Raw genomic sequence first — 25,573 nt, 5'->3', positions numbered from 1 at the left:
CAGGATTCAGTGAAAAAGTCAGTGTAACTCACTTATCATTGTTTCCATGGAAGTCAATAAACTTTAAGTGTTCCTATTATTACTGCTGTTGCTTTTAATTATTGCTTCTTCCCACAAGTGTATACATTTTTATAACCTTGGAGGGAAATGATTTGAAATATGCATAAAAATCTTAAAAATATAGTCCCTTTGAGTTATCTGCTTTTAGAAATTTGTATCCACAATTATATTCACAATGATGAAATAAGAAGGCTCATTATGGTGGGGGTTTTTTAATGTTAATTTATTTGTTTTTGAAACAGAGAAAGAGAAAGCGAGTGGGGCAGGGGCAAAGAGAAAGGGAGACAGAGGATCCAAAGCCACTCTGCGCTGACAGCATAGAGTTCAATGTGAGACTCGTGAGGCTCATGCAACTGAGATCAGGACCTGAGCCCCTGCTGAGCCACTCAGTCACCCCCTAGTGTTTTGTTTGTTTTTTTTTTTTTTTATGATAAGGACAAAATTGGAAACAAGCCAAATTTCATTCACTAGCGTCAGTCAATTGAGGTGTCCACACATGGGAATCCCATTTAGCCACTGACAGCGGGGCTGCAGGTAAGGACTTCAAAGCGTGTTCCCAAAGGTGTTCCAAAGTTGCTACAGGAAGTAACTGCGAGGGGAGAAGGTCGAGAGCGTGCAACTCCCCATCACTTCCCCAAGAGCCCCTGGAACTGTTGATTTCATATAGTGTCTCTACGCAGTGATTTTCATCACTTCTAATTTTGTAATTTTTTTTGAAGGTGTTGTAAAAAGTCGTTCATGGTTATTGACGAGTACAAAAGTGGTTCATAATGCACGCTGGAAAACTGAAATGACAAATTTAAAAAAGACTTCAATGTATCCTTGGCGAAAATTCAATTAAGAAACCACAGATCGAGATGGTTTTGGATGGGAAAAACCTGGGGGTAGGCGACGGGGCGGAGAACAAATTTGCTGACACGGGTACAGAAAATTCTCAAAGTGAGAAATGACCTCAGAGGGATAAGTGAGACTGAGTTAAGGCACACTATGGACTAAAAAGTAAACTCAATACTAAAGCACTGGACAGAGAACCACGAACCTTAGGGAAGGTCTCTGGCTCTTCTTTTTGTAACTTCTCAGGTTTCCCGTCTCTTGTAAACATCAGTCACATTCTTCCTAAAAATCATTACTAATAAACACAGGCTGTCCTCTATAAAATGAGGCCACTGACTTGGATCTTACTTAAGTATTTGTTACAGAAAACTATTTGTCGGAATTTAGTATCAGATACATTGGTTCATTCAAACTTCTGTGTTTGCCGTGGAGATGGTCACTTGTGAAATTTCATTCATGGTCAATGGGGTTACTCACCTTGTTGTATTTATTTTTAATATTTATTTATTTATTTATTTAAACTCAAGTTAATTAACATAAAGTGTAGTCTTGCTTTCAGGAGTAGATCCCAGTGATTCATCGCTTACATATGACACCCATTGTTCCTCCCCAAAAGTGCCCTCCTTAATGGCCATCACGCGTTTAACTCATCCCCCCGCCCCCCTCCCCTCCAGCAATCCCCAGTTTGTACTCACCTTGTTTTAGTTAATCTCACCAGTACTTAGAAACTATATAAATTCCCTGGCTAGTATAAAAAAATATATATCAATTTTAAGTCTAGATGGTCTTTCCTCACAGTGCAAATAAAATACAATATTGTTTTTAGCAAGCCGTCTTTAAAAACAAAATGAAATCATACCTTTCATTGCATGACCCTATTCCTGTAAATTATTGAATCCATGAAACACCTAGAAGGATTTTATAGCCAGTTCTCAATCACAGTTAATCTCCAAACGGTGGGAGTTAGCTTGTTTGTATTGTTTTCTTTTTCTGTTTTGCTCGTGTGCATGTGCTAATTTTTCACGTGGAATTCTCCCCATTTTTTGCAATAAAGAAGTCAATGAAACAATGAAACGTTTCTCTTTACCTTTCAGTGCTTCTGTTTTTCCAGACTTTCCTGTATATTCTTTTTTGACGTTTTTGATTCTGCAATGACAGAAGTGGTGTTTACTCAGCCAACGCAGAAGCGGAAGTAGCAGAGGTCAGGAACAACCCCAGTCACGGTGACAGATACACCAACCCCCTTATGTGAAATAAGGGATGCTATAACCAGTCTGCTCAGAAAGACAGAGACTTGCTTTTGAGTAAGCATTTTCCCCAAGAGAGAAAATAAAAGTCGCTTTAGAAAGTTACAGTTAAATTATTAATGTTTTGCTTAGAGAAGCAGAACACTTTAGAATGTTTCTCACCTTCTGTCTTTGGATGTTTTCTACTCTGTACACAATCAGCTCGTTAATCTGCACTCTTTAACTCTCCCCTCTCACCCTCTCCCATGCCCTCCCATCCCCTCCCACCCCTTTCAACCTTGTTCATTAATCAGACCCTCTGTCACCTGCATTTTCTATAGTTTCCTCTCTGATAGCTTCTCTTTGGCCTGTACTTTGCTTTGGATACAATCAGATTTCTCTCCTCTTTAAAAAAAATTTTTTTTTAAATCTTTATTTATTTTTGAGAAAGAGAGACAGAGTGCGAGCAGGGGGGAACAGAGAAGGGAAACACAGAATCAGAAGCAGGCTCTAGGCTCTGAGCGGTCAGCACAGAGCCTGACATGGGGCTCGAACCCACGAACTGTGAGATCGTGACCTGAGCCGAAGTCGGACGCTTAACCGACTGAGCCACCCAGGCGTTCCTCTCCTCGTCTTATTAAAAACAATATTTTCCGGGCACCTGGGTGGCTCAGTTGGTTAAGTGCCTGACTTCGGCTCAGGTCATGATCTCCTGGTTCGTGAGTTTGAGCCCCTTCGAGCCCCGCAGTGGGCTCTGTGCTGACCGCTCAGAGCCTGGAGCCTGCTTTGGATTCTGTTGTTTCCCTCTCTCTCTCTGGACCCGCCCCCCACCCCCCCTAAAAATAAACATGAAAAAATGTTTTAAAATTTTTTTAAAAATAGGAGCAAATTCTTTCCATGTCCATTTTCTCACTTCCTCCTCGATCACTCTGAACCCACTATTCTAGTGAACTTCCTCATACTGAAATCATTAGTGGCCCCTAATCATTAAATGCAACAAAGACTTCTCTTTCCTTACTTATTGGATTATGGGTCGCTATTGGTGTCGGTGTGCTGGTTGAAAGTGTCTACGTTCAAGGTAACATTGGATTTACTGGCTTTCTTCCTATTTTCCTAAATGTTTCATCTCGGTTTCCTTGTAAGGTCCTCTTCTTTTGCCAGACACATTATCTTGGTGTTCCACAGTGTTCTCCAGGTACATGATGGTCTTCCCATTCTTGACTCTCTTGATGGGTGATCTCATTGATTCTCATGGTTTTTACACCAACCTAATGCTAACCCTATCCTTTCCTCCCAGCATTAGGCTACCACATCTAAAGGTTTCATTCGAATATCACACACGCACACACACACCCCTCTAAATCGGTAATGACCAAACTTGAATGAACATTAGAATCCCAAAGGGAACTAATGCAGGAAGAGGCAGGAACCAGGCTCCGACAAGTTAGAGATGTCATGACTACATAAGATCATGTACGGTGGCATCTTTAATTCAAAGGGAAATAATTTGGTCAACCGCTTTTCTGAGCATGGATCAAAATTAAAGTAAGGACAATTATTCAACCAGGACACTGGCAGTGGGTGGGGTTACACCAAAGAGTCAGGAAATATAAAAGAGAAAGGCTTAAAATGGTGCTGAATCGGACCACAGTGGGACACCCATTGAAGTGGGGTTTTAATGTGTGTGTGGGTTTTTTTTTTTTTTTTGAGAGAGAGAGAGAGAGAGAGAGAGAGAGAGAGAGAGAGATCATCCATGAGCAGGGGAGAGGGGCGAAGGGAGAGAGAGAATCTTAAGCAGGCTCTGCATGGGGCTTGATTCCACAACTCTGGGATCATGACCTGAACCAAAATCATGAGTCAGATGCTCAACCAACTGAGCCACCCAGGTGCCCCTTAATGTTTTATTTTACTAAAGAAACTTCCCTTTAGGAGTAGCCAGTTGTTTTTGGATTTCAGAGATGAAGATAGCCATTTGGGGCAGACATCCTGTCTACGCTCTGGGAATGTTGCACGAATGGGCTAATGTTATAGGAATGGACAGTTGTGCATACAAGTGATCCCAGAGAAGGAAAAATTGGGAGGAGGCAGTAATGGGTGAGAGGGAGCCAGTTTTGAATAAAATATAGATATTTTTACATAGCCATGATCTTGATTCTGGTTAGAGCTCTGCATGAATTCCTCTATACTTTCAAATATGTATAGCTTCCAGGCTGCTAGGGAAAGAGGAAGTGTCCATTGGCATATAAAGGGGAGACCACCTGGGAAAAAGGGAATCATTACAGTAGTACCTTCTAGATCCATACAACATATTGGGATTGATTGTGATAGTGTTGACACTTGTCTAGTGGTGGGGAAGGCAAGGGTTTCCCTAAGAAAGGTCGCTACGAGGAAAGAAGAGTTAAGACTTATGCACTGGGAACAGTGTCTAATGCTGGGTGGTAAACAGTCAACTTTAGGCCGTCTTGAAGCCCCAGAACCTGCTTCACTGGTGACTGAAATGTACAGAACCTTGTCACTGAAGAGCTACAAGGTTGGGCACCTAAGCCTGGTTTGCTACTTTGGTGTGGATCTGGGGTGAGTTGGCCTGCAATGGAGTCGAACGCTTTATAGGTCTTGGATCAGATGACTTTTCTTTCCTGATTTGTTAGTGGCTCCTTCCTCCACTTTAGTAAAGAATCCAGACCAAGAGACAGGGACCTCCAGAGTTAACACTGCATAGATGGGTCAGGTTTGGGAGGTAAGGGGAACAAAGATGGCGGGTGAGGACATTTTACTCTTCTCTATTTTGCAGAAGTAGAAAAACAAACATCTTTTGATCTACATAACTAACCTCAAGACTTTTTTGGAAGATTACATCTGAAAGTTATTATAATTTGAACAGTAATAGAGTTTTATTTTTTGTGTTCTCAACCAGTGAAGAGGAACTGAGGACATTGAGTTTTGGGGGATTATTCCCCACTTGGCCTTTCTCTTTCAGACAGATGTTTTCATAGAGCTGAGGTCGGTAGGGGCTGTGGCCCCTCAGGAAGCTTAACAGAAAATAGGGTCTGAATTAGAAGGATGAAGTTGAGGTATGTAAGTTCACCTTATGCTCTTTGTCTTAGGCAGAAATAGATCACTTCCTAGCTATAGTGCCACTTTATTCCTCTTCCTTCACCTCCTGACATCTCTACAGTAGCCAGACGCTAAGAGAATAGACAGACTCTGGATTCCCATCCTGGCTCCCCATTTATGAATGCATGACATTGGACAAGAGACTTCACCTTTCAGAACCTCACCTTTCTCATTTATAAAATGGGCCAAATAGAAGTGCCCACCTTACAAGCTTTGGTTGAGTATTAAGTACGTGTCTGGTTCCTAGTAGGCACTATGTGAATATCGGCTAAATAAGTGGTTTATATTTAGAACCCTCTGGTTCTTCAATTTTAGGGCACATTAGAAAAACCTATAGGGCTTCTTAAAATCTGCAGATTCTTGGGCATAAGCCCATACTCCCTAAATTAGAATCGCTTGAGGTAGGATCTGATGGCAGAGATATTTTCAGAACTCCTTATATGAATTTCAAACAATCCTACAAAGTAAATATTACTCTTGTTCATTACAGGGTGGGAGATCCAGAGAAACTTACACATTTTTTTTTTCTCAGATTACACATCAGATGAGAGAGAATTGTGGTATTGAAGTCTAAAAGTTTTTGAGTCCAAGTTTCTTACTTCTTCCATTATATCACATAAGCCAGACAAACTATAGAGGAAGGAATTTGGAGAAAGAAAAGAGTAAGAAGCATGAAAGAGAGGCATGAGACAAAAGTTAGAAATAAGGAGGGAGACAAGATGGCGGGTGATGTGGCAACATTATATGGAGCGAAGCAAAGAGAATTTTCCTTTCAAGGAGCAATCAAGAGCCGTTGGTGGTCATGTGCAAGAATTCAAAGTGACATTCACAAAGACAAATTTCTTCTTCAATATTTTGTTCAAGTTTGCTTTGCACCCATATAAGTATGATTACCTGATGGCTTGTTTTCCTTGGAATTCTGGAGCTACGGGTTCGAAACAATCATCAGAAGGATGCTCAGGATCTATTTCTTTCTCAGTGACCTTATTATTAGTCCTTTGGTGTTGGAAACAAGACGAGTTCAGGAAAAATAATGGAGAGTAATGGCGCTCATTTCCACCTAATTCATCAAGAGGCGATACGATATTGGATCATTGACATTAGAACCAAGAGCAAAGAAGCCTTATTCAAAATAGTGCAGAGTGTCTTAGACTTAAGCATCATAGAGAAATTGTTTTCATTATAACTTCTTATTATTGAAAAGAAAACTGGTCATGAAGTAAACAATGAAAATTCAAAGGAAATAACATATCATCACAAAAGCCAAACAGTACCATAGAACTTTCAATAAATATACATATACAAAGGCTTAAATAAAATGTGGTCCAAAATATATTTAGAATGAATGAAACCGAACACTTAGGGGGGAAGGCCTTAATATGGCACATAAAAATAACTGGAAACATGTTTGTGGACTTCAGAAATCCCTTGATCGCAACAATACGACTGGACGTAGTACTGAAGTCCCTATGGAACGTGTATGTAAAGTACAGGAAGAAATTATATTTGTTCAGGATAAATACACTGTCATTTTCCAAATGTAAAACACAGAAGTAGTATTTGTTGCTAAGGGCTTTCAGATATTGAACCAGAAGTGACAGAAAGATAGGAATATATAAAATAATTGCATAGAAGCGTAGAAGACAGGGTTAAATACAAAGTGGAAAGAACATACAAAGTAAGGTAAATAAATAAGATTGTGCAAGAAAAAAAAGTGTTCTGATTCTAGCATGTGGGCAGGAAGTCTGCACTTGTGAAATTTTTGGTTGTTGGTAAGATAGAGAAGATTTAACTGGGTAATATTGTTCTGTAAATATGAACAACTGATTAAAAAATTTTCAGAATAAGGCTGAAAACGTCCTCTTTCATTTTTATTTTGTTACTTCCTTAAAGGATGGACATGTCACCTTGTGAAGTGGTCCTCCAAGAAGAAGAGGGAGTAGGGGAGAACCTGATTGTTCCAGACCCGGGACCCTTTCTGGATATTCAATTCACAATCTGCCCCACATTCTTGTAAGAACTACTTACTAAACACCTTCCACCATATGACAGATCGACACTTGCCAAAACCATGTGGGGAATTAATTTATTGCAGCTCATTTTGAAACAAGTCTTACACATCATTCTTTGAAAACACTTTCAGGGATTCTTGAAAAAAGTACCATTATTTAATCACTGAGTATTCATAATGTATATTATTAAAAGCAGAAGACTAATTGTTTTCCCATGAAAATTCCTTCAAACTGCTAAAACTATGAAGCAGGAATAAAGAACTCATTCAGTTTGTGATAGGAAATATTTGTTATTCTTTACTTCTTTTTTTTAAAATTTTTAGTGTTTATTTACTTTTTGAGAGAGAGAGGGGGGCAGAGGCAGAGAGAGAGGGAGACACAGAATCGGAAGCAGGCTCCAGGCTCTGAGCCATCAGCACAGATCCCGATGCAGGGCTCGAACTCATGGACCGCAAGATCACGATCTGAGCCAAAGTCGGATGCTTAACCGACTGAGCCACCCAGGCGCCCCTGTTATTCTTTACTTCTTACATAACCCTAAGTAAAAACCTACAGTGTGATCAACATGTGCAGAGGTCGAAGAAAAGCCACTTTTACTTACAGGGTAAGGTTTTGTCAAAATATAATGCCAATGCCAGGTAGAAAAGCGCATCAAAAGCCAACACAGAAAAAGTTGCTATCAGTACATAGGAGTCTCCTGAAGGGTCAGGAAAAATTACACCATTCATAGTACTATCCAAGTGGATAATCTAAGATTCAAGCAAAAACAATAATTAATAAGTATTTAAATTAAACCCAAAAATAATCCAGTGTGGCAGCAAGATTTATCATTTTATTAAACAGGTTTTTCAAGAAGCCCTTATAATGAAGTGATTGGTGAAACTATTTGTATCTGACAACAAAGGAATACTGGAAGGAGATACCAATTTAAAAAAATGTTCTAAGAATAGGACATTTTCTTGTTTTCATAAAGTCACTGCAATTTTGCAAAATATCTGTTCTAGGCAGCAAAAAGAACACAAGTTTTTGAAAGAATATGAAAAATTATTTGAAGCATCTTAGTTGGATAATGATAAGAGAACTTTTTCTAGTTATTACTACAAATAAAGATGTTTATAATTTTGCCATGTGACAATAGGTATAATTTTCTAGATGTTATTCTAAGGCTTTTTATAATATCTCATTTAATCCTTATCATAACCTCATAAGGTAGGCCTTATTATTTTTTTAAATGTTTATTTACTTATTTTGAGAGAGAGGGAAAGAGGAAGGGGCTGAGAGAGAGGAGGAGAGAGATTCCCAAGCAGGCTGCACGTTGTCAACGCAGAGCCTAACGCGGGACTCCAACTCACAAACCATGAGATCATGACCTGAACTGAAATCAAAAGTCAGACGCTCAACTGGCTGAGCCACGCAGGTGCCCCTAGGCTGTGTTATTTTTATGTGCATTTTACATATGGTGAAACTGAAGCACAGAGAAACTGAGTGGCTTAACCAAGCAAAGTCAAAATCACATAGGAGTGGCAAAGCTGAATTCAACACATGAAGTCCAGCTCCCAAGCCCAGTTCCTCACACTGGACGACATAAACTCCACTTGTGTAAAATGTTAACGTTTCACGACAAAGTTGAGTTTATTCCGGAAATGCGAGTCTGGGTTGACATTTGAAGATCACTCTATGCAATTCAACATAAACCAGATTGAAGGAGAAAGTGAACTGGTTGGTAAGATAGGTGCAGAAAAAAGCATTTGATACAATTCAATACCCACATATAATAAAGAAAGTCTCTTCGCAAACTGAGAAGATAAGCGATCTTCCTAAACCTGGCAAAATAGATGTACACATACCAATACCAAAAATCATCTTTTTGTGAAATGTCGAAAGCTTTTCCTTTGCCTGCATTTCTATTCAACATTGTACTGGAGGTCCCAGTCTCCTCGATAAGGCAAGAAAAATAAGTAACTAGCATTAAAAACTGCAAAAGGAAAAAAAAAACTATCATTATTTGTAGACAACATGATTATGCATAAGCAAATCCCAAGATAAAACCTAGAAAAATACTAGCTTTTAAAGTTTATTTATTTATTTATTTATTTATTTATTTATTTATTTTATTTGTAGACAACATGATTATGCATAAGCAAATCCCAAGATAAAACCTAGAAAAATACTAGCTTTTAAAGTTTATTTATTTATTTATTTATTTATTTATTTATTTATTTTTGAGAGAGACAGAGAGAGAGAGAGAGAGAGAGAGAGCATGGGAGGGGCAGAGAGATGGAGACAGAGAATCCCAAGCAGACTTTGTGCTGTCAGCACAGAGCCCAATGTGAGGCTTGACCTCACGAACCCATGAGATCGTGACCTGAGCCAAAATCAGGAGTTGGCTGCTTAACCAACTGAGCCACCCAGGCGCTCTTAGTTTTAAAGAATATAGCAAGGAAACTGGATACAGTGCCAATATACAGAAATCAGTTGTATCTCTCTACATTTATGACAAACATTTAAAAATAAGAATCTAAACACAGATGCTATTTATAATGGCATCAAACGTATTAAAAAAGGGATTTAAAATTTGGAATAAATAAAAAAATGTGCAAGGCTCTCAATACTTAAAACGAATTACAAAGAGCAAATGAATGTGAAGACATACTATTCATGATCAAAAGAAAAGTGTCAATTTCCCTGAAACTGATTGAAAAAATCAAACTGCATCCCAACATGAACTGCTTTGTACACACATACATAGGTGTGTGTATCACTCAATAAGTTAATTCTAAAATTTACACCATTCAAAGAACCTAGAATAGAAAAGTCTCTCTTTGGAGAAGAAAATCAAGTGGTCAAACTGTTACCACCACATATCAAGACACATAAAGCAAAAACAATTTTAAGATAATGTAGCAACAGTTCAAGAGTACACAGATGGGTTAATACAGGATTGGTTGAGCTCTGACAAAGGAAATATAGCAGTCTGTTCAGGGAAAGGATGGTCTTTTCAACAAATTAAGTGGAAGAAATTGGATATTCATGTAGAAAAATTAATATTGCTTCTACATATAGATATCCAAAAGTTATTTTGAAATGGATTTTATATCCAAGTGTAAAAGTAGAATCAATTGAGCTTCCAGAAAAGAACATGGGAGACAAACTTTAAAAAAAATTTTTTTTAAGCTTATTTATTTATTTGGGGAGACAAAGCACATGCGCATATGTACACCGGTGAGCTGGGTAGGAGCAGCGAGAGGCGACAGAGAGAATCCTAAGTAGGCTCTGTGCTGTCAGCTCAGAGCCGGATGCAGGGCTCGATCCCGTGAACCGAGAGATCATGACCTGAGCCAAAATCAAGAGTCGGAGGCTTAACTGACTGACCAAATGCTGGTAAAGATTCGGGACGACTGTAACTCGAAACATCTGGGGCAAAAGTAAATTGTTTCAACCGCTTTGGAAAAATACTTGGTAGTAGCTATGAAGATTAAGATATATGTATCCTAGATCCTACTATCCAACTCCGAGGTCTATACCGAACAGAACTGAATGCCTATATTCACTAGGGTAGATGCATAAGGATTTTTTGCAGCGTTAATAGTAGTCAAAAACTGGAAAAGATTTCCAGGCAACACTAAAAAATTAGGCTTAGGAACACACATTAGGTGGGGATGAGGAAGTGAAGATCACAAAACTTTTACCTTCAGGAGCAAAGAGTGGAGTTGTGGCATCCTTCTATTTCTTGATCTAGCTCATGAGCGTTTTGATACACTTAGTACGTATTTGTTACGCTCTGTATTTATAGTCTTGACAGCTTTGCAGATTTGAGGTTTCCAAAAGCGGTTTACACAATTTTTAATAGAGAATGCCTTCATTATATAAAGTAAAAACGAATATCGTATGATTTCATTCGTATGTGGAATTTAAGGAACGCGACAGACGCGCATAGGGAAAAGGAAGGAAAAATAAGATAAAAACAGAGAGGGAGGCCAACCGTAAGAGACTCTTAAATACCGAGAGCAAACTGAAGGGTGCCCGAGGGGAAGTGGAAGGGCGGGGTGCGCTCAATGGGGGATGGGCGTTAAGGAGGACACTTGCTGGGATGAGCACAGGGTGTCATATGTAAGTGATGAATCTCTGGGTTCTACTCCTGAAACCAATACTACACTGCGTGTGAACTCACTTGAATTTAAATAAATAATGAAAAAAAGAAAGGTGAATAGCTGCAAATGAGAAACAAGAAGAAAATGCTTCCCAATGAAAATACATCCGAGAGGGGAAACTCTGTCTTATTCAAGATGTTCTTATTCAAACTTCCTTATGTGATGATGATTTTTCTACACTGGAATAATAACATTCTCAAATCTAGTCTTAGGCTAGAATTGTTTAGCATAAATGCTCCTAATTTGAAAGAGCACTTAGGGGCGCCTGGTTGGCTCCGTTGGTTAAGCATCCGACTTTGGCTCAGGTTATGATCCCACAGCTCGTGGGTTTGAACCCCACGTCGGGCTCTGTGCTGACAGCTCTCTCTGCCCCTCCCTTGCTCACACTCTGTCTCTTTCTCTCTCTCTCTCAAAAATAAGTAAACATTAAAAAAAGAGAAAGAGTGCTTGCAACCATGAAGAGTTATGAAGCACCAAGTTCTTTTGAGAGTTCAATAATAAAGCAATTAACTAGGCTCCTACCTTACTCAATCCAGCAGTAAAGGTAAATGGGCTGCAGATACTCAAAATCCACTCGAGAGAGGAAGGGAGTTGTCTGTAATATGCGGCGAATCCCACGCCCCCCCAGAAGACAATGAGGAGAAACATAACCAAATTGGTGAGGACTGTTTTCTTTAGCAACACACTCATCAGGAACACTAAAGCTATCTGAAAGAGAGAGAAGACGTCTAGCCGTTAAACAGCCATTACACAATAAATAGAGATGTCTAGATCATAACATAAATATTTATCAGCGAGACGATGATGAAGATATCAAGGCATCACAATGCTCAGTCCTTCCCTCAACCCCTTTGTAAAGAGGATCCTTATTTGCTCTCCTCAACTGCTAGGCATTAGTTGCTGAAGAAAGGGCAGGGGGCAAGCTGTGCGTGCCGAGGACAAGGATACACGTGCACACTTGGAAACACCCAAAGAAACCACATTAATGTCTTAAGAAAGAACACCTATGTACCCTCTCCAGGAAACACCCTGGGAGGCGGGTGGGGGGGGGCGGTGTAGAGGCTCTTGCTTTATGAAGGAAGAGGGGTGACATGGGAAGAGAGGGCAAGATGGAGTGTCAGAGGGAGATACTGTGCAAGCCACCATGTTATGGGGAACCTTTGGGACGAAGAGACAGGTCCGCCCCTCAAGCGCATCCTCATGAACCGTCTAGAAAAGTCTTAGAGTCAAAATATTTTTAGAGTCAAGGTTTTTTTTTTTTCTTTTTGAGGCATCGTTGCATTAATGCAGACTTTATGCAAAAGAGAGGTCCAATTGTATTTCATACTAGATCAACTTCTCAACAACTCCTAGAGACTTTCTCAAGCAAGTACGCACACACCTGCACACAAAGCAGACACGAAGGAAATAACGAACTGTAATGACCTCCAGAGAACTTCATTTTTACTACATCTAGCTACGACCTAAAGCAGAGAACGTGGTAATAAATGTATGCACTTACCAAGGACAAGCCGTATAAGAAAAAGAGTGTACATATGACCATGAAGCCTGTCATGACTATAATTTGGGTAGATGTTATGACAACTGTGATGATTATGGAAATAATGAAGAAGAAGCCAGCATAGATTAAGCCCCAGGAGAGCCTAAAAGAAGACAAAAAGTTATTTCAATTATTTTAACTTCATTAGGAAATAGTTAAAACCTACCAAAAATCTAAAGAATGATACAATGTTTACCGTTCTATCTGCCTACTTAGGTTAGTAATGAAAATGTTATTAATATTACATTGGTAGGGCTGTGCTGCTGCCTCCTGGCTAAGCATCAGCTCTGCACCCACTTATTGTATAAATAGAATGAACACCTGCATACATAGCATCATCTTGTATGTGTTCTGCTGTTGCTCGTCTACATCAATGGACATATATGATATTATTCACTGTTGTATAATAATATTTCATCGTATGACTATATCCTAATGTTCTCCTGCCCATGGACTTCTAGGTTGTTCCAATTTTTGTCTCCAATTTTACTTCCAGTTTTTATTTATTTGCTGCTGCTGAGACCACTCTCGTACTTGTCTTTTTTGGGAAAATGCACAAAAGTGTCTCAAAGGGGTAACTGCTGAAGTAAAGAGATTAAGCTCTTTGTGCCGTCAGCGTTATAACATATTACCGAGGTGTTCTGACCGTAGAAATGGGAGGGAATATAACTAAGCTGCTGATCAATCAGGGAACCACAGAAGCCCCAGGGGCAGAGGAGAATTGGACCGTTCTTGAGGATTTCAGCCGGCCGGACCTCCACGCTCCCTAGTAGTAGAAAACTGAAATTTCATAATTCCTCCAGGCCCTTTCTTTTCTTGCTATTCCTGTTCATGTTTCCTTTTTTGAAAGCTGATATAAATGAGGGTACAGCCTTAAGTGCTCATTCTGTGTTGTTTTAGATGTGCTGGGGTTCGCATTTTTATCAGGTGGTTAGTAAGAAATAGTATTCAGTCTTAGATCTAAGAGGACCACACAAGGTGTTTGAGTCCGGGCTTCCTGTTTTACAGATAAGTAAACTGTAGGTCCTACTGTTACTTCATGGGCCTATTCAAGACCCACCGAGTAAATCAGTAGCCAAGCCCAGACGACAGTGCGCACTCTGCTCAGTCCTCTTGCCTCTACACGAAATTGCCCAACGGAATAAGAAACCGGGGCGCCCGGGTGGCTCAGTCGGTTAAGTGTCCGACTTTGGCCCAGGTCATGATCTTGCGGTTTGTGGGTTGGAGCCCTGCTTTGGGCTCTTCGCTGACCGCTCGGAGCCTGGAACCTGCTTCAGATTCTGTGCCTCCCTCTGTCTCTGCCCCTTCCCTGCTCACACTCTGTCTCTCTCAAATGAATAAATGTTTAAAGAAAAAATTAAAAAAAAAATTCAACAGCTGAAAAAAATAGTGAGAGTATTAAAACCAGGAACTTGCATCAATATGCCCCAGAACAACTGGTTTAATTACTGCTTATTCGACTTCTTTTTAAAGGTCGTGGCATTACAGTGATTCAGCCTTTGTTGGAAACATCAGCATTTTTGGAAAGCATATGGCATTCTGCAGAATCCACTTCCTGAGTACAGAAGGGAACTGCTACAGGTGGGAATTAAAAGTCTATACAGTAGGAGAATTACAAATGAAGGAACTTAAAACATTACCTAGAAAAGGGAACTCATTGCAGGGAGTTTGGCGATGGGGCGGGGGGGGCATGGGGAGGATGTTAATAAAGCTGTGGAAGCCTTCATGATAAAAACAAAGCAATTCAGTCATCACACTTAAATAATAAATGCTGATGACATTTCACAGTTATTTCACATTACTTAAAAAAAAAGGTTGTGATACAACTTATTTCCAATACACACCCTGTACTTGGCAAAAACATTTCAGATTTGTTTTTTCCTTTTTAGTTTTAAGGAGATATATATATATATATATATATATATATATCTCCTTAAAAAAAAAATATATATATATATATATATATATATATATATATATATATTCCTTAAAAAAAAAATATATATATATATATATTCGTTTTGCTAACTTTACATTACATGCATACTAAGAAGCATTTACCCTGAGGATGAATCCACATGTAAATATCCAACACCTTTCTGATTTTAATCCAGAATTGACTTGTGCCCCCCCATTCTCAGGTGACTACAGGGATACTGCCCCACAGGACATCCTCTGAACTAAAAAACAGTCCTATTTACACAGAGTCCCCCTCACTACCCTCCTAACAGACTCCATTCATTTCTTTGCATTTGCCAAAGTTTCACTGCAAACCACTCTTTTTTTTTTTTTTTCATTTCAGAAACACATTTTCCTCTTTTTCTGTTTCACAATTAAGGTATGTTAGAATCAAAACTCTCTCTGTTAATCAAATATACTTGATAGAAAATTTAAAATTTCCTAGACCATAATGTTATTTTAGGGAACATGTGACTTACAGATGATTGTTCAGTAAATAATTCCTCACCCATTCCAAATAGTTCCATAGCCAAAAAGAGTAATTTTCTTGCTGTGGGGACTATACAAAGACACATTTCCCAGGATTCAGTATTGAAAAATGTTAGGTTTTTTTTTTTAAGTTTATTTATTTATTTTGTGTGTGTGTGTGAGAGAGAGAGAGAGAGAGAGAGGGAGGGGCAGAGAGAGAGAGAGAGAGAGAGAGAGAGAGAGAGAGAATCCCAAGCAGGCTCTGCACTGTCAGCACAGAACTCACGGGGCTCAAACTCATGAATGGTGAGATCATGACCAGAGCTGAAATCAAGAGTCGGATGCTTAACCAGCTGAGCCATCCAGGCGACCTCTTGGAAGCTTAGAGCTTGTATGATTTGTGTTTTTTTCTTCTAGTCTTACCCGTTATCATTCTGTGAGATCCTTGTTTCTATTCTTCAGTCATTTGTTTTTATTATAATACAAACACACACACACATAGACAGACACATACCTAAATATACGTGTGTTTAAATATATGTATTTAAAAACATCTAAATCATTTCTGAATGAGTCAAGATACAAAGGTATCAATATATGAACAAATGTCCTTATTGAGCCCTTCCAACATGCCACCCTAAGTGCTATATGCACTGGGCATATTTTATAGGACATCTCAAGTCCAACACATGGTACTTTAGTGCTGCAAAAAAATATATCCCTGCTGATCAAACCTCTGAACACAAGCTAGCCATTATAGGATCATACTTTCTTCAAGTATGAGGAAGTGCGGAGAAGTCAAATGATAACCATGGGCAGACCAAGTAGGAGGGGTGCCATCGGGACCGCTGCATTGGAGTCTCAGCGGTGGCACACAGTTCTGGAAATAATGACACGTTTTTACCGCTTCCTAATTTCTGATTATTCATCACACTGCTTGAATCAGTTACTCACCAGAAGGCTGAATCTTGTAGACCCATCATTTTCATCAACTCCTTCCATTTTTTCCTCTCTTTTGTAACGTTGAGCGATATAAAGTGTATCAATGGAAAAAAGTAAAGAAGGCAGTAGAAAATAAACATCTCCTTTTGAAGAATGTTTTTATGAATAAAAGGTAAAGTCTTCATATTTATAGCAGTAACTGACATCAACTCTTCTGTCACAGAGCGGTTTGTTGCGATCTAAAGTGGGGTTTAAACAAGGAAAATCATTATTTGAAAAAATAGGAACTGAACAGGCTATGGTGAAATCCACACAAGCTTGTGAGGGCTATACCAACATCAATTCCCTGATTTTAATATTGTTCTGCGGTTATGAAAGATATTACCGTTAGGAGTAACTGGGTGGTGGGTACGTGGACCTCCATGTACATTGGTTTTTGCCATTTCCTTTCCCATCACTCTGAAACTCCTTGAAAATTAAAGTTAAAAACAAAAGCAATGTGTTCCTTCGCCTAAATCCAATCTCAGCCTTTGTATCCCTACTTCATTGTACAAACGTATGAAAACCTGAGCATATATCACCTTTCACCCAAATCTCGATACCTGTGGAACGAGTTTACGTGAATTATTAGAACTTTTCTTACTTGTATGATAGCAGCGTCAATGGCAGTTTGTAAAGTCACAAATCCTCTATTCCAGTATTTGGCCAGAGAACAGGAAAAGTCACCATGCATATTCCAACAATGAGCTACAAGCACAAAGGGAGGCGATACCATAAGCGACGTTAGCAGATGGACGTCATTAGAGAATAAGAAATGAGAACCCAAGGGAAAACAATCTAGAGGAGTCTCCACCAGTCAGAACTTATAACCACATAGGAAAAAAAAAAACCAAATAAAGTTCTTAATGAGGCAAATTTTATTCTCCGAGACTGTAGTACGCCTAGGAAGTGTTAGACATGAAAAGAAGGTGAAAGCTGGGGCGCCCGGGTGGCTCAGTCAGTTGAGCGTCTGACTTCAGCTCAGGTCATGATCTCACAGTTCAAGAGTTCGACCCTCCCCCCATCGGGCTCGCGGCTGTCAGCGAAGAGTCCGCTTCGGATCCTCTGTCCCCCTCCCTCCTCCCCTCTCTTGAAAATAAATAAATACTTGAAAGAAGATGAAACAAACATGCCACTCCCACCATGCTGGGTTCCCTGCCGTGCCTCAAAATGCTAAATGCGCTCTTGTGCTAGAACTTTTTTTTGCTCATATGCTCATATGCTCCATATGATCATGGATCCATTATCCATGGCTCCATGGATCCATGGCTCATTCCTCCCCTCTATCTTGATCTCTTCTCAAAAGTGATCTCAGCACAGAGGCCTCCCCTGGCCACCATAAATAAAAATATCCGGAAGAGCATTCGGGCTCTATCTTGCAAGCCTGCTCTATTTTACTTTGTTGTTTTATCACCACTTGGCAGAGTGCATCATTTTTGTCCCATCCCCTGTCCCCGACTGGAATGACTCGTGCAAACAGGCTTCCCTCTGTGTTTTGCTCACTTTCATCCCCAGGGCCAGAACAGTGCAGGACACAAAGAAGACACTCAGAGAATGAATGGGAAAGAACCGATTCTCTTAGTCACATCAATTCTGCTTCCTGAAAGGCCCTCGGACCCATTCACTCTCCTTCTCAGCTGCCGCCAGTCGTGTCCGAGCTGCCTTTGGCTCCCTGGTATGTTTGGCTGTGTTCTCCCCCACCGCTCTGCAACCCATGCCCTGGGCCATATCCAGAGAGCTCCCTTAGGCTTGGGGGTCTAATCTCTTCTCTGCCCTAATTAAAGTACCTCAACGGCTCCCCAACACCCTAGGTTTGTAGGACGTCACGGGGTCCAGCCCTTGGGTTAACTTCAGCCTCAGTCTCCTGTCACATTCCTTTCCATGTCTTCTGTTCAGCTATACTCATCTTCTTCCATGGATACAAACGGATGCCCTTGGCACCTCAGGACTTTCACACCTGCCCTTCCTCTGTCTGAAGTGCAACGCTTTTCCCACCCCCATGTGCCAGTCCTTCTCATTTTAAACATCACTTCGCCCCGTAAGACTTCTCTCATCTCACAGCTTATTAGGAACCCCTGGTCTAAGTCTCCCACCCGCTCAGCACCTCTCTGCACTTGTCATGAACTCATCAATGTCTGCCTTTCCTGCTGACCTGGAACCTCACCTGAGGCCAGGACCTCTCCGTCTGGATCACCCCGCATCCTTTGCAACATGCCCCTGTGTGCTCACTTTATCTCCATTGGATGACTCCATCATGTTTTATCGTGAGAAGATATGATTGCCCTCGGAATAAGTTTAGCGATACAATGTGCTCTATCTACTTTATCATGTTCTATCAAAAGCATCTCTGTTGCCCATCCCAACCTATTCCTTATGTGGAAAACATGAAAAATACCACAATGATATTTTATATGGAAAGTCACCTGTGAAAAGATCTTCCTTCAAAAATGGAATGTTATATCCCTGAACAAATTTTAGCTTATAAGAGAAAGCGTCATTAAAGATGATTCCCACCAGGTCTGCAAAACTGTCTAAAAGTAGTTTATCCATGGATTTTCGATTTGGCACTCCGATGATTCTTCTTTCTGTGGATGACAAGGTAAAAATAGACATAGAGGGTTGCACACTTTCACCGCAACGGAATGTGATATCCAACGGTGTCATCAGATTGGAATGAAACTAAAATCATTTTCCACTTAAATGAAACTTATCCCAAAAGGCAGGGAGGGCCTTTTGAAAAAAATGGTTTAGATTCTAGACTCAGGAGACATGCGTGAGAACTGAGTGTTTTCTTTTAGTAATGACAAGTATTATGGCAAATTTTAGGTATAGAGAAATATTATACTAGGGTAAGTATGCATAAGAGAACGAGGATACAAAAATAGAAGTAAATGGGAGTAGTAACTGTAGAGTCAGGGGATTCCAGATTTCAGATTTACTGAAGCAAAGACACCTCATCTGATTTTTGCCTTATGTGGGAACTAAGATTGCCAGGTAAGTGTATTTCTCACAGCCAGCAAAGTCACCTGTGAGAAATCGAGGGTTAAAGAGCAGACTACCAAACTGCACCCACCTTGCCCATGAGTGAAATACACATTTGATCTTAGTTATCTCAGTTACATAGTGATTTCATTTAGAGTGAAGGCCTTTAAAGATGTGTACAAAGTATACCATATGCAGACAGAGTATCTTTAGATTAGCCATCCTTACTTTTCATAGTTCTAACATTATAATTTAATAGCTAGATTTAATTTCTTTTATTTCGATGTTTTTTTTCCCCTGTGTTGTAAATCTTAATCACTGTATTTCCATGTTAAGGGCACCCGCTCCCACAAATGGCATATTCTCCTAGACACTATTCTGCAAATCTGAAATTATAAATTTATTGTTTTAAGTAAATTCCAATAGAAATGCAGACCTCCCTAATTGGACCCCCATCAAGCTGAAAGGCTTTAAAAAGCTAATTGTTGCGAGAGAAAGAAAAAACTAACCAAATTTGTAGGCTATCTTGATAACCTAAATAATTAGCATGATAGATCACTGTCAGTTCGAATTCAACATGTATACATCAATTCAAAAAGATTAGTACACCTACCTTTCACAAATGGAGCAAATGTCGTTTTATTCACTATCTGCTGTGTTATATCAGAGACGGGTGTATACACAACACCTATAGAGTTATTAAAGTTATCTGCCCTTCCCAGAGCTTGGGGAGGAATTTCAGGAAAATATGTCTTTTCTCTGAAATGTGAAAACAGTCCCATGTACAGTGCCAGAAGTATTGGGAATATCCATTCCTATAACAGGAGGAAGAACGAATTTAGATTATATTCCCTTAAAAGGTTCAGCCAATACCAAAGAACGGTTGAAGATAAATTCTGATTTTGCCACATAGTTGGCTTCTCTTTGCTCTCAAATCTTCAGAGCAAAGGGAACCCAACAAAAGATGCACACCGAGATAGTTGCCACATAGATCATTCTCCAACACTAGAACTAAACTTTTGTATTAAATCATGAACTACTACAGAGGCCATCATAAAAACCAACAGGGTGACTAATAGGATGACAATTCTTAGGCCTGGGCATCGGACTTTATAGTCTCTAAGACACAGAGGGTCCCAGATAGAGTTCATGATGGCAAATAGCAACATTTTGGTCAATTGTCATATTCTTGTATTGGAAATCAAAAAAAAAAAAAAAAAAAAAAAAAAACATGAAAAGGAACTGAGTGTTGGATATTGCCCAGTGGTTCACCAATATCAGTAATCTCTTCCTGCTTAAAACAATGCTAGACCACATTCCCAGCCTCTGGGAATGAAGTCAGACCAAGCGATTGAGTGATTGAGTTCCAACCATAGAACATGAGCAGAAATGATATGCAACCTTCAAGGCCTGGCTTGCGGAACCATGCAAAACCTATATTCTGTCTCAGTCCCTGTACTTTCTGATGTTCTGACTAGATTCAGACGATCCAGGGGAGATCTCCAAAGCCTAGGGAGATGGCAGAGTCCCTAGATGAAGGAGCTCAGGTCCCTGACTGACTGTATGGAGAAGATTCCTTCACCTACCAGACCCACTTTAGTTTCACTGTCAACCTTATTTAGACTATGAGCAAAGTGAAAAACAAACTTTTGCTGAGTTAAGCCTCTGAGATTTGGGTCAGTTACCTGTAGATAGCCCACCTACCTAATGCAACTGACAATCAGTGGTGGTACTTGGTCCGTAATTCTTGGAAATAGTCTTTACGTAGAAAATTTATGGCTTTGAAAAGAAGTGCCCCAAGTTAAAATTTCTCAATTTCTGCTGGGGCTCTTTTGATTATTTCTTTACTCTAATTTTGTTACATATGGTAGCAGCTTTAATAGCTGCTATAATTTCCCGGGGTGCCTGCGTGGCTCAGTCAGTTACGCATCCAACTCTTGGTTTTGGCCCTGGTCATGATCCCATGGTCACGAGACTGAGTGCTGTGTTGGGCTCCATGCTCAGCATGGGATTCTCTCTGTCCCTCTCTCTGCCCCTCTGCCTCTCTCTCGCTGTCTCTCCTTCTCAAATAAAATAAAATAAAATAAATGAAAAATAAAAATCAGGGCACCTGGGTGGCTCAGTCAGTTGGATGTCTAACTTCGGCTCAGGTCATGATCTCAGGGTCCATGAGTTCGAGCCCCGCGTCTGGCTCTGTGCTGACAGCTCAGAACCTGGAGCCTGCTTTGGATTCTGTGTCTCCCTCTCTCTGCCCCTCCCCCACTCACTCTCTCGCTCATTCTCTCTCTCTCTCAAAAATAAACATTAAAAAAATTTGTAAATAGTTGCTAATAATTTCCCATACAATTAAATTCTCATTTATTCTTTTTTTTTTTTTTTTTTTTAAATATGAGGAATATTCTTTGTCTTTGCAATACTACGTTATTTTTCAGGGACTACTATGAGACTCTCAGTTCGACAAGCATGGTTAGAGGCAACCTCAAAATCAATGAATCCAGTCTGCTACTTAAAATATAGAATAAGAGCATCGTTAGGGGATAAAAGAATAAGGTGAGCTGCAGAAAGTGGGAAAGTTTCAAACATACCAATAAGCTCTCTCTTTTCATTCTCCATTTCTTAAGAAAATTCTTGTGCAGAAGTGCCTGAGTTTGGTGGTACACACTTTTCTGTTTCATATTCATTTAGCTTTGCATTGAACAAACAAGGAGAAAATTAACAAGGTGTGAAATAAACCAGAAAAATAAGTGTAATAAGAAACATCTTGGGGAGAGTGGCGGAAAAGCAGAGAGAAAAACCTTGATCATCGTTTGGTGGAAAACATTTCCTGCCTTTAAGAACTACAAAAAATGAGTTTAAAATATCATCTTAATAACACATGGCTGCAAAATTTTACATCACATATAATCACTGTAAGCTATTTGGGAGAGTGGGTAACCATTGGGACATAGTGTTCAGTGTCACAATTTTCCCGAAAAATAAAGAGCAGAACAATGAAAAAGATATTGTTAGTTTTCAGAACCTGTAAGCCACTTCACATGTTTTTACCTCTTATACCAGAAATTCCACTATATGAATAGAGTAATTGAATTCTATCTCATCCGATTAATAATTTTTGTTCTTTGCATTTAAATAGAAATACCAGAGCTAATCAAATTAACCAAAATTCTGATTATTTCAATTCATTTGAGTAATTAATTATGCCCAGTAAACGTAACCTCAGTGGACTCTTTTCCTGTAGCATTTCCCTTTCAGATGAAACTGAACAGCTTTCATCCAAAAGAGCTAGGCTGTGAGATAGCAATTCAGACCCAAACTACCTGAAACTTGATTGTGAGACACAAGAAGGATAGAAGAACTCATCTCCATTTTCTGAATTCAGAAGTCCTTGAATAACTGAGGAAACTAACAAGTAAGAAGAAAGAGAAAGAAAGAAAGAAAGAAAGAAAGAAAGAAAGAAAGAAAGAAAGAAAGAAAGAAAGAGAAAGAAAGGAATCCCATGGAAAGTAACTTTCCCCAAATGTTTGCAAATAAGCCAACAGAGACGATTTTTTTTCAGCTTTTATACTCTCAGAATTAAATTATTTTAGATTTGCATAACAAAATATTCAGACAATTCTCCCTCACCTAGTACAGAAGCAGATTTTACTATTTTCCTTTATCCTGGTGTTCTACCTGCACAATACAAGTTGGTTGGGAATAAACTGGAAAATTTTATCATTAGGTCTTCAATACAATACATATGAGTATTTGGAAACATCTGAAAAAGAGACTGATTTTAGCAGTGTCCACCCACATATTTGCCATAGCACAACTAAACAGCTCTACTTACCGTCTGGAAAATTACTCTGGAGACACTGTCGAAGCACAGTTCTGTTTTTGTGTACAGCAACAATGAAAATTTCCTTATTTCTACTTCTTCATTTATTCCTTAAATGGGTGCCTTCCCCAGGCTGCTTTGTGAAGGGGGGGGGGGGGTGTAGTCAGACCAAGCTGCACATAATGAACTTGTTTTGTTTTCTGCCTTTTCTTCCCTAAGCCAATTATTTGCAGGGAAACGATGGTTCAGTGGTTGGCTGGGAAGAAAACAAACCCTGTGTTTGTGCACTTGGCCTTTCAACTCCAGGGATGAGGGGTAAAACGGTAAACAAGGAAAACAGAACTAGCCTGTCGAACATGATGAGACCAAGATGGGGAAAAAGCAATAAATAAGTAAAAGCAACCACTAACTAAAGTGGTTAAATGTGTATGAGAAATCTTTAGCTAGTTTTTTTTTGTTTTTTGTTTTTTTTTTACTGCTGATGTTTAAACCCAACTGCCAATGCTATATTTGACTAATGTATACTAAATGGGCAGAATGTACTGGAACTGAAGGTTTTTTTTCCTAATAAAGCTAAGCAACCCAGAGTCTGCCGTAGAGAAACACCTAATTTGGACAAATGAAGAATTGTGAACAAATTCCTTTCTCCTGCTCTGTTCATAGGGAATGCAGGATTTCAGAAGGCTCATAAACAAAATAAAATTAAGCAGATTGCCAAGGACTAAAAAAAATATAAAAAGATTCAGGTCAATTTTTATGCATGAAGACTGGGGAAAAAATAAAATTTATTCAATTCCCCTTGCGTAGTCTATCTCAGTAAAGAGTTGCAAACTTTTCTTGACCTGCCAAAGTAAATGGCAAAACAGGAAGCCAAAGTCCATGAATTGGGAAATCTCAAATATTTGACATGGCTCCGAATCCACAGATGTTAATAATCATAAAGTTGAGAGTTGTTCTGGAAAAGAAGAGAATAATTTAAAAATATTTAAGCCATGGTATTATATATATGTATATTTCTCTCCTTGGTAATTAGTTCTATTTTTTTTTAAAGTCAACAGTGAAATATCATATGTCTTTTACATTAAAAATTGGCAAAAACAAAGACAATAAAGATACTAAAGGTCTCATGGAGGGGAGGGTAGAGGGTCAAAAACACTGCTAAAATTTTGTATCAATAATAGGCCAATGATCCAAACAAAAATTCTGTTTCTTTTATATCACCTGGAATATAATTCAAGTTTTTATTAATTTTGCTGTCGTTGTTGTCATTGTTGTTTTAGACCCTATGTACTCTATTTTAGGAATCTATTTTAGGAATTTTCACTTTGCTTACAATGCATTCAAATTCACACTACAATATCAATAATTATGTTGATTAAATATATTTTATTAGTTTCAGTTCTTACCACTGTTTCTTATATATGCTTTGTGTTCCTCTTTCTTGACCTATTTACTCTGATTTATTTTTATTTAGGAGGTCATTCTTATTTAAGCCTGAAGATTTCCCCATAAATGGTAACCTAATATAATGAAGTACCCAAACTCTGGCTATATTGAAATGGTGGGTAAAATATTAAAAAAAAAAAAAAAAAAAAATATATATATATATATATATATAAAGTCAGATATATAACCAAGGTTTAAAAAGAAAAAAGAAAAAGGTAAAGGAAAGAAACCAGGAAACAATGGAAGAAACAATAAGAAAGGAAGGTACTTCCCCAGGTATTAAAAATGAAAAGAGAAATTAAAACCAGAACTATGAATGGTATGCCAGCAATCAGCTGTCCAAAGAGGAGTTTTAATAACCTTGTGACCTAGACTCGATGGTTTACAAAGCTGGATTTCATATCTCTGCATGAATCCAGAAGCTTCACAGGACTGCTCAGTGCTAGAAATAAACAGAAATTAGCAAAACCACCTATTACCCCGAGGAAGAGCAAGGATGTGTATGTTTAGCCCCATCTCTGGGTTAAAAAATATATATACTCCATAGAAAATGAAAAACCCAAACATGTAGGACATGCCAGATACAGGAAATGGGGGAGAGAATCTTAATTTATTCTTCCTGTATGGTAACATGTCTAGAATATAACAAATGTCATAGAAGTTAGTTGCATTCTGAAGCCAAACTTGGGTTTGAATTCTAGCTCTACCACGTGTCAGCTATGTGACTTTTCACAAGGTATTTAACCTTCCCTCCCCCCTTAAAATGGAGATAATAACAGGGTATGTATGTATGCATGTATGTATATATGTATGTGTGTGTGTATGTATAGTTACTGTAGAGATTAAATTCATTAGTACAAGTAAAGTTCATAAAACAATGCTTGGAAAATCATAAAAACTCAAAAAATGTTATTTGTTTCTGATAATGCTCCTCCTCCTATCCTTCCTCCTCCTCCTCCTCCTCCTCCTCTTACTATTACTAT

At 39.0% G+C, this 25,573-nt stretch overlaps 1 protein-coding gene across 2 annotated transcripts in view; it reads right to left on the bottom strand.

Annotated features, from left to right (window-relative positions):
- Positions 1-23,629, bottom strand: part of ABCA6 (ATP binding cassette subfamily A member 6) — a 59,863-nt gene extending 36,234 nt beyond the window's left edge. Inside the window, exons 1-12 of one of the 2 annotated variants that reach the window (XM_019466418.2) lie at positions 23,157-23,629; positions 22,952-23,084; positions 21,913-22,012; positions 19,941-20,142; positions 18,769-18,930; positions 16,950-17,053; positions 16,319-16,545; positions 12,899-13,040; positions 11,920-12,105; positions 7,848-7,995; positions 6,129-6,294; positions 1,982-2,040 (exon numbers count right to left, since the gene is read on the bottom strand). In XM_019466418.2, coding sequence (XP_019321963.2) covers positions 1,982-2,040; positions 6,129-6,294; positions 7,848-7,995; positions 11,920-12,105; positions 12,899-13,040; positions 16,319-16,545; positions 16,950-17,053; positions 18,769-18,930; positions 19,941-20,142; positions 21,913-22,008 — 1,492 coding nt within the window. In that variant the 5' untranslated portion in view covers positions 22,009-22,012; positions 22,952-23,084; positions 23,157-23,629. The remainder of the gene's footprint in view (positions 1-1,981; positions 2,041-6,128; positions 6,295-7,847; positions 7,996-11,919; positions 12,106-12,898; positions 13,041-16,318; positions 16,546-16,949; positions 17,054-18,768; positions 18,931-19,940; positions 20,143-21,912; positions 22,013-22,951; positions 23,085-23,156) is intronic. The other variant, XM_019466417.2, reaches the window with a different exon arrangement.
- Between the last annotated feature and the right edge of the window lie 1,944 nt (positions 23,630-25,573).

The sequence above is a fragment of the Panthera pardus genome, unplaced genomic scaffold, assembly GCF_024362965.1.
Source record: "Panthera pardus isolate Hobbes unplaced genomic scaffold, ASM2436296v1 HiC_scaffold_3, whole genome shotgun sequence".
Classification (NCBI taxonomy): Eukaryota; Metazoa; Chordata; class Mammalia; order Carnivora; family Felidae; genus Panthera; species Panthera pardus.
The sequence above is the reverse complement of the archived record's forward strand: the minus strand, read 5'-3'. Positions and strand labels throughout refer to the sequence as shown.